This window comes from Cibotium barometz, chromosome 61 (assembly GCF_041138505.1).
Source record: "Cibotium barometz isolate CiBa-2024 chromosome 61, ASM4113850v1, whole genome shotgun sequence".
Lineage (NCBI taxonomy): Eukaryota > Viridiplantae > Streptophyta > Polypodiopsida > Cyatheales > Cibotiaceae > Cibotium > Cibotium barometz.
Window position 1 is genome coordinate 4,142,763 of NC_141106.1, and position 13,956 is coordinate 4,156,718.

The following is a 13,956-nucleotide window of genomic DNA, read 5'->3' on the forward strand; positions in this document are numbered from 1 at the left end:
CCGACTCCGATAAAGCATCTACTCCTTCAACCCCATCCTCATCAACGAAGTTCGATGCCAAAACCTCACAATCAACAGCTATTCCTGAAGAACTTCCCTCCGCGCAACCATCTATCTCTAATAAGGAACTCAAAGGAAAATCCCAGGAGCCTATGGCTCTTCATCTCAACAAACCTCACCAAAGGAGACAACCGCATGCTCAAAAGCCTCATCATATCGACACCCACTCCACGCGATACTCTAGTCTCATCATTGTCAAAAATACTCATGAGTCTCAAACCTGCAGCCTCAATGCCAACTAATGTGAAGGAGGGATCACAACCTTCCACTTCAACCAAAAAGAAAAATCCACCAAGACAACAAAAATCAAGGTATCTTAATGGTATCAAAATGTGGTTGGAGAAGTAGCTACTTGTTGCTCAAGGATATTACAAAGGTGTCAATCAAATTTGGGTGCCTCGATCATCAAAGCCTCTTCCTCAACGTAGCAATCAGAGGCCAATGAAAAAGAAAAGTACTCCACAACACTGTCCACAAAAGCCTATGTGAGTTCCTCAAAAAAAGAACTCCACCAAGTCAACAAGTGTGGGTACCAAAAAAATTACTACAAGTCAACAAGTGTGGGTATCAAAAAAATTACTACAAGCACAAGGGTACTACCAAAGTAATACCAAAGCTTGGATTCCAAGTGCGTCGAAAAGTCCCCTAAGAATTTCCAAAACAAACATCAGCACCAAAGGCATCAGCCACCAATTTATAATGTTCATCAAAGATGGGTTCCTGTGCACGTGCTCCAACAGTAAGGATATTATGAAGTTAATACCATCATATGGTTGCCAAAATCAAACAACGTGAAGAAAGCCTCACCACCAACTTCAACCCTAACAGCTTCACCTACAGTTTCACAAGAATGGAAACCCAAGAAACACCAAGCAAGTCACTCAACCACTCTCATGCATTCAGCACCTACACAAGAGCTTGTGTGTTCAAGCAACCCTAATGGTAACCAACCAGTAGGCTTACCTACCGCCTCGACAATATTTGGGCCAAAAATTTAATAATCAATTCCCACGTCTATAATTGAGACTTATGAGTGCATCAAATACAAACTCACAATGCTCTTTTCACCCCTCTGGATGTGAAGTGTAAGTGCAAAAGCTACGCGGTAGTCATAAGAACCTATTCTCTCAAAAAAGGAGAGTAGCCACAAGAACCTATTGCTCACAAGGTGGTAGTAAAAAAACACACAAACACAAGGGAGTCACACATATGGCCTGCCTAAAAGTGGTAGAATATCGTAGCAACTCCCAAGGATCTTCAGTAGCCATTATATTTTGTTAAGCTTATAGCTTAATATTCTTTTGGCTATGTTAATGTAGCAGCTGCTCCATGAGTACATATCCATACTCATGCATTGGAGGACATTTACACCAAAGCCTCACCATCGACAACTTCTAAGTACATCTCTTGATGGGGGGCTAAAGCCTGGTTAAATGGTACAACCCATCGCCTAGAATTTTCCTTCAAATTACAAACCTCTCCAAACGACGCTACCATCTTCACAAATCAATGATCTCCAATTCTTAGTGAAGATATCTTAGCCTCGTAAGTCAAGGTAATTCTTTCAATCCTTTCCAACAAGTGCCTACTTCAACAAAAAGAAGCAGCTTAATAAGAGTCTATTTAACTCAATTACAGAAACAGGTCCTACTCAACAACATTTGACAAGAATCCTGCCACACAAAGGGACATCATCGAAGGCCAATTTCTTCAAATGATGAATGTTGCTTCAGTGAATCAAATGAGGAACTGAGAATCACCATCTCATTCTAATGATAATGTCTACATTCCTTTGGATCCTTCCCTCTCTTATCTCCCATTATTAACATCTCTTAGCGTCTCCACTAACACAAATCACATGTACCCTTGCTTATGATTGCCAAAAACAAAGTGAGAAAAAAGCCCCAAAAAAACTCACACAAATATAAAAATGCAATCATTCGCAAAAAACCCCACCCCCTCCAATAAACCACTAACCTTTCCATTCACTACCTAGCTCTTCTTATTCCTTCCAGAGGAACAAAGACCATTGAACGTCACTCAACATCAAAGCCATCGACAAAGCTTTTCCATTCTCCTCACACAAATGTCTTCAATGCGATCACAAGGATGCGATCGCCACATCAGGAAGGGGGGAATGTAAACCCATTCTTAGGGTTAACAAGAACTACCACCATTATCTTACATCAAGGAGTCAAGGTAGATACACCAAAGGGTCATACATTCAAGATATGAAGCAATGGTGTCCAAATCTACATCTTGGACGGGCGCCCGTAATGGTCCGATGGAATACTTCATGGAGCATGTGGTAGCATGTAGGATGAAGTCCCAAGTGATGTACTTCATGGATATATTATGAGAGTAGTCATTGTAATAGCATTGGGCCCCTTATGAGCCTAAAGTGCCCGGCCAACCATAGTTTAAGTGAGTGTAAATACTTATGGCCATGTATATAAGTGAATATCTCTCATAATACAAGGGACTCTCCCATTGTGAAAATTAGTCTTGCTCTTGCTAATCTCTCTCTCTAATGCATGCTAGTGAGTGTGTGTAAGAAGTGATGTGAGGTGAGAGGAGGGACGAGTACCCGTAGTGCAATGTAGCGGTGTGACAACGCTCACACAGGAGGTGTGGTGGAATTGCTTCTCAAGGAGTTGTAGAGCTTGGAGACTTCAAGGGTTACGAGCTCGACCATTGGAAAGATCCTCACGAAAGTTGCGATTCACCAAGTAATCTCTTGTGGGGGTTAGGGTGAGCCATAACAATGTGGAAATTAACATACATGATTTTGCAAACGGATCCTAGTAGTAAGACACAAGAAACCTGATAAATGAATATGACAACTTCAATTGTTTAATCGTTTCCACACAAGGTTCTCATTAGGAAATATGTTAAAATAGATAGATTAGTCCTATTTTTCCATATCAATCCTACATGGTTGGTGAATCCTAGGAGCATAGGAAATCATGAGGAACACAAGTAAGGAGATGAAACTGATTAGGTCAAATGAGACTCACTTGGTGTATCCAACGATATAGAGAGACGTGTACTCAAGAGGGATATAGCAAGCGAGGGGGTGAAATGATCAGGGTCAAATGATAGTATGCACATGCTAGATTTTGATGAATAAGCATATAAATTCATAAGGATAATAAGAGGTTATTTTTTAGAACAATGCGAGGGAGAGGGAGAGATTAAGCTCCTTGCAAGCAACCTTCTTTCTCTCTCACACACAAAGAGAGACCAAAGCCTCAAGAGAGAGATGGATGTTTGAATTTTTTTCTATCTTCTTCTTCTCTAAATTATAACATTAAAGGATAAGAGTACAAACTATAAGGGAAAGTACTCTCAATTATAACATTAAGGGATAAGATTACATACTATAAGGGAAAGTACTCTCCTACTATAACTTACAAAGGTCGGAACCCTAGCGCTATAACTATGCCATAACTCTATTAAACCAAAGTGGTTATCACACAAAATGTAAACCACTAGCGGCATATCACCCATAATATCACCAACCATGCTAGTGGCGTAAGTGTGAAAGCTATCACCTAGGTAGGTCATCAATGTCCGTAGCCGTAGTTGAGCTCAATATCTCAACACTCCCCATCAAGCTTAACTCCACACACTGCACTCTAAGTAAGCTCCTAGACTTACGGAGCTTCTCTATACCGAGCACCTTCGTGAAGATATCAGCTACTTGATCCTCTGTGATGACATATACCAAATCCACATTACGTGCTCCCTCGTAAAATGATAATACACCTCAACATGCTTCTTCCTAGTATGATAGATTGGGTTACTCTAGTTATATGCTACTCATATTATCATAATAAGTGACAACGGCCCTATCCATGGGTAGATTTTAAAATTAAGCTATCTCACAAGCTACCATAGCACTGCCCCTATACTCTGTCTTTGTACTCAATAAGGTAACTATTGATTGTTTATTGCTACTCTAACTCACAACAACACTACCAAAATAAAACATAAAGACATTTGTAGATCTCCTATCGAAGACACTACCAACCCAATCAGCATCTATATACCCACACAATTGTATCTCTTTGCAAGCCAGTGATAGAGAAGTCCATTATTAATAGTGGATTATGTATGTAACAATCTGTCTAGCCACATCCAAGTGTGGCTTTCTATTGGGGGCCTACAAAAATTTGCTCCACAATTAGCTCAAATATAGCCTAGTAATGGTCGTGTAGAGATCAAGCTACCCACTATGCACCTGTACATAGTGGTGTCATCCAAAAGCTCACTTATTCTATGGAAAGCCACAGTGTTTTGCTCTAATGGCACTAAAATAGGCTTACAACCTATGATGCCATAATTGGACAATATGTCCAAACCATCGTAATAATAAAATGCCATGAGGTGATTTCACCATCTCTATATCAAGAAAATACCATAGCTCACGTACCCAAATCTTAGAAGTATTCTAACATCATGTATGTCAACATCACTATCACCAGTGATGTTGACAAGTCACCAGTGATAATCAAGTCATCCACATAAAGGAATAACAACATGATCCCTCTATCTGTATTTTTCACATAAAGTGAAAAATATGCATTGGATATGTGAAATCCAATGGTCACAAGATAGTCCTTGATCTTGTTAACCATGCTCTGGGTGCCTGCTTCAAGCTATACAAGGCTTTGCGTAACCTACACACAAAATTTGGATATGCATTTCTCTTATAATCTGGTGGCTTCATCATGTAAACTTCTTCTTATAAATCACCATGTAAGAATGCATTCTTCATATCTATCTGATGTAAAGACCAACCCTTCTTCTTGTTGCAAAGACCAACCCTTCTTCTTGTTGCAAATCCGCATGGTGAGCTCATGTAAGAATGCATTCTTCATATCTATCTGATGTAAAGACCAACCCTTCTTCTTGTTGCAAATCCGCATGGTGAGCTCATGGTGGATCAAAGAAAATTTTAACCATGATTAAGCATAGTAATTAGGATAATAAAAATACGATTAATTAAGGTGATGATAATAAGCACAAATCAAGATCATCTCATTGAAATAATCAAGGTTCATACACCCATATTTATAGCTTTGGGAAGGGCTTCAATCCATGCTTTGTGTGCATATTTATAGCCTTGGGAAGGGCTTCAATCCATACTTTGTGTGCACCCATATTTATAGCCTTGGGAAGGGCTTCAATCCATGCTTTGTGTGCACCCTAGTGCCAACCATGTGTCCATAAATTCTCACACTATATGTGCTCCCTTGCACTTTCCATGTGACTTCACCTTTTAAAAATGGCCAAACAAATCAACCTTTGCCAATGTACCCCTAGTCTATCCTTTTATATGTGCATGCTCCCTCCCTTGCTCTATTCATGTTGCACCCTCACACATTGATTTTCTCCACACCTGCATTTAATGTGATGAGGGTATAACACCTAACATGTATTGACCTAACTTACACTCCATACTCATATGGTTGGAGCAGTCCGTCTAGGTTGCTCTATGAGCTACAATGTTGGCTTTGTCTTAACTCTTTACACACCGGGAGAGTGGGGTTACAACCAGGGGTTAGGAGCAATGCTCCTCATATCATCTCAGAAGATGATCGGTGTTGCCTCCATCCTATGAGGCCATATCACTATCTTCCTTCTTTGACATTACATTGGCTTCTTTGGCTCTCTTTTTATGCCAACAATCTTTTTCTATGTGACCAATCTTGCCATCATGATGACAGGTTATCTTTGTCCTTGGTCCTTCTCTGATCCTCGGTCCTGGTCCTCTTGAGAAGAGTGCTCTCTCCTCACTCGATGTAGCTTGAATTATCTTCTCTCAAATCTTTTTTTCTTCTTCTATAAGTGTTGCTTCCACTCTTGCAACAATGGTTGGATTTGGCAGGTTCTTCAAAGTAGCCACTAAGGTTCCATACTACTCAAGTGTCATGATTTTTAACAATATGGCTAATGCCAGCCAATTGTTGAGTTATACTCTTCATTTTGTTAAGATGTGCTGAAAGTGATTCACTATCCTTAATGTTCAAGGCAAAGAATTGTATTTTCAAGCTTATTTTTAGTTCTTTTGCTTTGCCCCAAAAAAGGTCTCTAGCTCATCCCAAGCATCCTTAGATGTATCTTGTGATGCAATGTGATGGATAAATCCATCTCCCAATCCTAATCCAATGATAGCTAATCCCTTTTCATCCTATCTTAACCATTTATTCTTTTCATCCTCTGGACATTTTTCCCTTCCATTTACAATTCTCGATAGCCCATCCTTCATTAACATGAATTTGATTTTGACTTGCCATGTGTGAAAGGAATTCCCTTTGAGCTTATTAATCACAAATGTAGTCACTTGAGTACTACTCAAGGTCAATGTCTATTCTCAGCACAAGAAATTTAATGGAAAAATGTAGTGCAAATGCAAAGATTTCTATTCCTTTTCTAATGATGACGAAACAAATCAACCTTTGCCAATGTACCCTTAGTCTATTCCTTTTCTAATGTGCATGCTCCTTCCCTTGCTCTATTCATGTTGCACCCTCACACATTGCTTTTCTCAACACTTCTTTTAAACACATGCAAGAATACATTCTTTACATCCATCTGATATATAGACCAACCCTTCAATGTAGCCATAGTAATGACAACTCTTATAGTTACTATTCTCGTAAATCAAGATGAATGCATCCTCTAGTCGATTCCATATGCCTATGCATAACCCTTGGTATATCCAGTCTTACCTTATACTTGTTCATAGATCCATTTAAGTTATACTTAACCTTATACAACCCACTTACCTTATACTTGTTCATAGATCCATTTAAGTTATACTTAACCTTATACAACCCACTTACATCCAATTACCTTCTTATCCTTAGGAAAAGGAACTAATTCCCATGTTTCATTTGTATCTAATGTTATCATCTCCTCATCTATGTCATCTTCTTATTCCTAATTTCCAAATGCCTACTCAAAACAAGTGGGCTATATCTTGTAAGCATAGTGATGGGTTGTATATCCATCATATCTCAACCTGTCACAAGGTTTCTAACTCGAGTAGACTTGTACCACCAGGTGTCCTCAAAATAGTCCTAGTTCTCCATGCACTTGGAGTAACCACTCAAGAAATATGCCAAGATCCTCACCAAGGTTCTACTTAGAGCCACTTGAATCATCGTCCACATAAGAGTGATTTACTGACAGATCAAGCACAAAACCTTTCCTTTCCCTTTGGGTGATACATGTATATTAGCACTTGTAGTACCACAAGATGATGCATCTACATTCCTTGTATCTGTCCTCAACCTACTTTTGACCATGGACTAACGCTGCATCCACTCTTCTAGAGGATGTTTCAAGTCCACCAAAAGCACATGTGATACATTCCTTGTATCTGTCCTCAACCTACTTTTGACCATGGACTAACACTGCATCCACTCTTCTAGAGGATGTTTCAAGTCCACTAAAAGTACCACAAGATGATGTATCTATCCTCAACCTACTTTTGACCATGGACTAACATTGCATCCACTCTTCTAGAGGATGTTTCAAGTCCACTAGAAGCACCTGTGATTCTACATGTGGGATAACACCATTGCTTCTTACATCTGCATCTTTAGTTTCCTTCATTGGTGCATACCAGCTACTTATCTCATCAAAGACAACATCTCTACTTACTCACATATTGAGTGATAGGATTATAGCATTTGTAACCTTTTATGATCCAAAGCGTAAGCGATAAAGATGCATTACTTTATATTTAGATCTAGCTTGGTTCTCACTTCATTAGAAATATGCACATATATAATACATCCAAAAACTTTTAAGTAAGACACATTGGATTCATGCTTGCATTTTTCTATTCAAGCATCATGCCATAAACAGCTACAATGGGGTCTTATTCATAATGTAAACAATAGTTATTTCTTTAACCCAAAGACATATTCTTTTCAGACATCAAGGTACAAGCAACTTCTACAATGTTCTTGTTTTTCCTTTCTACAACACCATTTTGTTGTTTGCGGAGTGTACTTGCATGTCAATTGCTTCTCGATTCCTTGCTTTTCCAAGATATCACTAAAATTATTTTCCACCATCTGACCTTGGGAATTTGATCTACATATCTTTTCCTTCTTAAGCAAGGTTTTAAATAAGCAAAAACCTCAATTTTATCCTTCATGAAATAAACCCACACTTTCATAGTGTGATTATCAATGAATATAGCATAGTATCTGCAACCTTTAATTATTGTAGTCGTGGTCAGTCCCCATAAATCGGAATGTATAACATGCACTGATCAACTTTTCATGTAGGAAAGCATGTTTGGCCTGCTTTACCAAGCTAGAATGCTTCATATATTTTCTGTATACCATCAGTCTTAAACTTTGGTAAACTTACATTATCAATATTCACACGATGTGTATTCATATGACCAATATGCTTGTGCTATATGTCAAGATCTACAATGACACCTATTCAATGTGTACAAACATGGTTGCTTCACCTTAGGCATGTTAACATCTAAAGTAAACATATTACCATTTTTATTAGCCTTTAGAACCAAGTGGCACTGATTTTTAAAGTCTTCCACAAAGCATCCTTGAGGATTGAACCCCACGTATTAAAAAAAACACGTTTTCATAATATTAAAAACATGAAGTACATCTATTGATGTACTTTAATTTGCCATCGTGCATAGATAATAGTACTTTACCAACATGTGCAATGGAGTGCACAATATCATCACATGTTTCCACATAGTGTGGTTCCATTTTTTACATATCTCTAAAGCACTCACCATGATTGTTCATGTAGTTAGAGGCATAAGAAATCCACATACTAAATATCTCATGATTCTGAGACATCTCTTGTCGTGGAACTGAGAAATAGTTGCTCACTTCTGTCATCACCCTATTTACTTGATAATGCATAGCTGCCTTGCTTTACAACTTTCCACTTTTAATATCATTTTGGTTTTTTTATAACAGTCCTTTACAATGTACCCTCATTTGTCATAATAATAGTGCTCCATGCTATTTACATTTTGATTTCTTTGCCGACCACCTTGGCTACTTTGGCTCTCCTTCCCTCTAGAGTGTCCTCTTTAACCTATATGAGACTGATTTCTAATTGTTATTTTTTTTCCCAAATAGACTACCACTGCATCCTCTAGATGACAATCTACCTCTATCTCTACTTGTATCTGAGTAAAAGTCATGTTTATGTGAATTTATGGAGGATGAATCTCCCCTAATATTCATCTTCGCATGGATGAGAAGAGTAATCAGTTTTCCTAAAAATTTGGAAAGTTCTCTTGAGCTCTAATGGAGGTGTGAAACTGATTATATTCCTTGTCAATACCATATCATGTCATCTACTGGTGGTGATCCAATACAAGCAGGGTGGCGTGGGATTTTCTCCAGCAATCTTTGACTCCTTTTTATCACCTATGATGGACTCCTAATATCCTTTTCCTATGAATTTCCAAGACTAGAAATTATTCTTATCCAACTTCTCGCTCACAATTTGTGTGATAAGCCATCAAACATCTTTACCTGTAAAACGATAGAAATACTTGTAACAAAGTTATATGTATGCAACGTGCAACACTGATCAATGTGCAATGAGCTCACTACCGGCACTTCTGCTTACTCAAGCAGTAGCAAGTGACCAAAATACATCTACATACATCCACCAGCACCTATAACACTTATAACATGTGCACATATTATCACACTATTATAATTCAGGCAAAAGAAAACAACACATTCCCATGTTGCTTGTAAAAACCTCGAAGTGTCCAAACAAGGCCCAAGACAAGCATTAATAATCCCCTCTTTAATTTGTATTTTTGATTCTGGTGGCCTATTTGAATGGGTAAGTGGTAGTTTGAGTGGAAAAAAAAGTAGATCTACAACATGAGTAGGGTCATGGGGAGGTGAGTAAAAGTATAGTCAAATAAGGTTTGGAATGGCTATAAAAATAATATGCATTACTATGGCTACCCCCACAAATACCCACTTTATGCCCTAAAAATATAGCCTTTGAGAAGCACCACCAAGAGTTGTGTTCATGTCCCATGTCACTATGGTCCATGTTGAACTACATGCCTGAGGTTAAAAGAGAACTTGACTAAATAAGCTTCCACACTAACTTAGTAAAAAATTATGTGTGACGAATTTTTAGAAATTGAAAAGCTACTAAGGGTGTTTACAGACTACGGGCCTGCCCACGAAAAAGGTTGAGAGGTGTGGGTAGGCACCTTTTTGATAAACAATTTTTGGGCGACAATACCCTTTACAGATTGTGGGCATGCCTACGGAAAAGGAGTCCTACAACAACTGAGAGCTGTGGGCCGGCTATTCTACCCGGAACTGGAATGGTGGTTGTTGGTAGTAAACACATCAGCATTGAGGGTGCATGGGCATGGTCACAGTCTGTAAAGAAATGTTAGACGGGCGGGTGATTGTGGTGATCTGATTGGTTGGGCAAACCTTTTTGGTGGGCTTCCACCCAAGTGTGTACACCCTAAGACACCTCTTTTTTTTTTAATACTTGACTTGAAAATAGAAACTACACATTTCACCCATGCGCACAAGTGTTATCGATCAGAAAAGAGGGATTCGACGAACCCACAACCTAGGAGCTCTCGAACTCCATTCTAACCACATTGCACACTAACATGTAACCGACACAATGTCAAATTTCAATGCTTGCTCAATTCATTTACAATGGCAAGAAAAAGGAAACCTTTATTAAATGAAATAAGAAATGACAAACAATTACCTTTCCTAGTTTAACAAATACACGTTTAGAAGTTGTGGAAGAATTTATGGTATACACTAACAATATTGCATCTGCACACTAAGGAACACTGTTGTATAATTTTGTTCGTAAGATAAACGGAATAAAATTTCTGTCCACGCGAGATCACCAAATGAAATTGAATGAAGCTTACTGAGAGGCTGACGATGTTTAGGAGTGAGAGCAATCGGTAAGTGGTAGTTTGAGTGGAAAAAAAGAGTAGATGGCAGCTACAACATGGTGGTGGGGAGGTGAGTAAAATTATAGTCAAATAAGGTTGGGAATTTCTCTAAAAATAACATGCATTACTATGGGTACCCCCACAAATATCCACTTTATGCTCTAAAAATATAGCCTTTGAGAAGCACCAACAAGAGTTATGTTGACAACCCATGTCTAGATTACACACTATGGTCCATCATATTTAGAAAGTGGGTATTTGTGGGGGCACCCATAGTAATACATATTATTTTTAGAGAAATTCCCAACCTTATGACAAGTTATTGGTGTATCTCCAACACTCCAAAAATCTATAGCCCTTATGGAAGCCACCACGGCATGCCTTTGACATGGAGACTTTTCACATGATGGAGCATGAAGTAAACATCTATAGCCCAGATCACCATGGCATATCATTGGTAGTGCATATTATTAATTCCCAACCTTGGTAGAAACGTTACTCGTGTATCTCCAACACTCCAAATCTTGTAGCCCTAACGGAAGCCAACAAGGCATGCCTTGACATGGAGACTATTCACATGATGCAGCATGAAGCAAACATCTATAGCCCAAATGGAAGCCACCATGGAATGCCTATAACATGGAGACCAGTCACACATGGAGTATGAAGCAAGTGAAGGGTAAGAATCCAAAAAATCATACATGCCAAAGCTAATAGCTTTAGGAAAGCCATGACAAAAGTTCAAGAGGTGCTATTTTAGGATTCTATAGAGAATGATGTATACATTGTCTCAATGATCTCGGCTTTGGCTCTCGGACTTCGCACCATTGTTAGTCCCACATTTATTTACATATTAGTGCCAAGTAAGAAGCATTCTCTTTTTCCCCGAAACGTTTACATGATTGGCACACAACCACCAACGCAAGCATTGGTGGTGGCCAATAACCGACATCATCTTTTTCCTCCAGATTAAGACCTAGTACCACAACGACAATAGTTTATGTATTGTTAGCGTGTGTGTTATTGGTATGCCATAGGTAGGCATGTCATAATGTGCAGGTTGAATCCGTCACATATTTAGAGGCTTGATTGAGCCACAACATTGGAAAGTTTTAGTCAAGTTTTAGAAAGAATTCTAAAATCACCCTTTTATCAAAAATAGAGGCAAGGTGTCCTTAGCTTAGGCCACATGCATTTGCAAGCTTTTGTTGAACTATACACCTGAGGTTAAAAGGGAGCTTGACTAAATAAGCTTCCAATCTAATTTAGTAAAAATTTATGTGGGATGAATTTTCGAAAATTGAAAAGCTAAGTCTCAATTGTTTTTCAAAAACTTGACTTGAAAGTTGTCACACACACACAAGTCCCATCACTAGTAAAGGGGGATTCAAACCCGCAACCTATAATGAATGTAAGACACATGTTATCACACACACACACACACACACACAAGTCCGATGGCTTGTATAGGGGGATTCAAACCCACAACCTGTTAGGAAAGTAGGACACATGTTATCACACACACAAGTCCCATGTCGCTGGTTCAAGGGATTTCAGACCTACAACTTGTAGTACTAGTAGGGATTCGAATCCACAACTTGGGGACTTTTGAACTCCATTCTAACCGCTACATTCACAAGCGTGCGCCACAATCTCAAATTTCAATGCTCGCTCATTTCATTTACAATGGCAAGAAAAAGAAAACCTTTAGAAGAAATGATAAACAAATACCTTTCATAGTTTAACAAATACGCGTTTAGAAAGTTATGGAAGACTTTAAGATATATAAACTAACAAATATGGCATCTGCGCGCTAATAAGGAACGCTTTTGCATAATTTTGTTGGTGGTAAGATAAAAAACGAATAAAATTTCAGTCGACGCGTGATCACCAAATGCAATTGAATGATGCGTACTGAGAGGCTAACGATGTTTAGGAGTGAGAGCAATGGGTAATTTTAGAGCCAAGATTAATATATTAAAGGGCATGTAAACAACAACGATAGAACAGATACAAAAAGCAGCAACAAGAAGAGGAATTAGAGAGATCGAGATCTAATGGTGAAGGCCAAAGTGGTGCTTGCCCTCCTTCTGGGCTTCCTTCTTGTCATGGCGCTCATGCTTGGCAAGGGCACCGGACCCCACGGCCACCGCTCCAGCTACGGTCTCCACAAAGTGGTGCTTGTGGGCGTTCTCAGGATCCTTCTTAGCTTGATGTTTCTCGTACTTCACATAAACAACACACCATAATTAGACCTAATCACATCGGTGTAATGATCGATCCATGAGTTCTAATCTGCCCCATGTAACTTCCAATCAAAGAGATAGAGAGATTGATCTACATGTAAGTGGAACGATTAATCCAATAATGGCGACGGTTGTTTTCACTAGGTGCATACCATGGCCACGGCTCCTCCTAGCAGGGCTCCGGCCTCTGCAAGGTGCTCCTTGTGGGCGTGCTTCTTGATCTCCACCTTGGCGTCGACTGGCTTTCCCTGTACAACCGTTGTCGATGAGTAGACCTGCGCGCTCCCCGTCGCCACCTCATCTTGCTTGCTCTTGTTGTTGTGGAGGTGAAAGAGTCCCCTATCACGGTGCTCTACCGACTCAGACATTACAGAGCAGATGCTACAATGACGCTGCAGGCAAATACAGGCTTTCTTCTTGCTAAGGTATGATCGGATTAAAAATCGCAAAAGATATTATAATAGTCAATGGATGAGACAAAAGGTGCCTACTAAGCTCACATGGACCCATCCTTCACTCCCACTCTACTTTTCCTCAACTTTCCATCCATATCTTGGATCATGATTGCAAGTTATCTCTCAGAACGTGGAACACTTTTACATGGCACCCCCTCATTGGCTTACATCAAATTTCCTCTTCTTTTAATTTTGGCTTGAATTAGACAGAACA

At 39.1% G+C, this 13,956-nt stretch overlaps 1 protein-coding gene across 1 annotated transcript; it reads right to left on the bottom strand.

Annotated features, from left to right (window-relative positions):
* Nucleotides 1-12,996: 12,996 nt before the first annotated feature.
* Nucleotides 12,997-13,746, bottom strand: LOC147604481 (uncharacterized). Its single transcript, XM_086794884.1, has 2 exons — nucleotides 13,440-13,746; nucleotides 12,997-13,266 (listed from the first exon to the last, which is right to left on the bottom strand). The coding sequence occupies exons 1-2, from the start codon at nucleotides 13,653-13,655 to the stop codon at nucleotides 13,096-13,098; spliced, it is 387 nt and encodes a 128-aa protein (XP_086651010.1). The 5' UTR covers nucleotides 13,656-13,746; the 3' UTR covers nucleotides 12,997-13,095.
* Between the last annotated feature and the right edge of the window lie 210 nt (nucleotides 13,747-13,956).

Coding starts and splice junctions, on each gene's coding strand:
- LOC147604481 (XM_086794884.1), bottom strand. CDS start 13,655: ATGTCTGAGTCGGTAGAGCACCGTGATAGGGGACTCTTTCACCTCCAC. Junction 13,267..13,439: donor TAGGAGGAGCCGTGGCCATG/GTATGCACCTAG, acceptor GTTTATGTGAAG/TACGAGAAACATCAAGCTAA.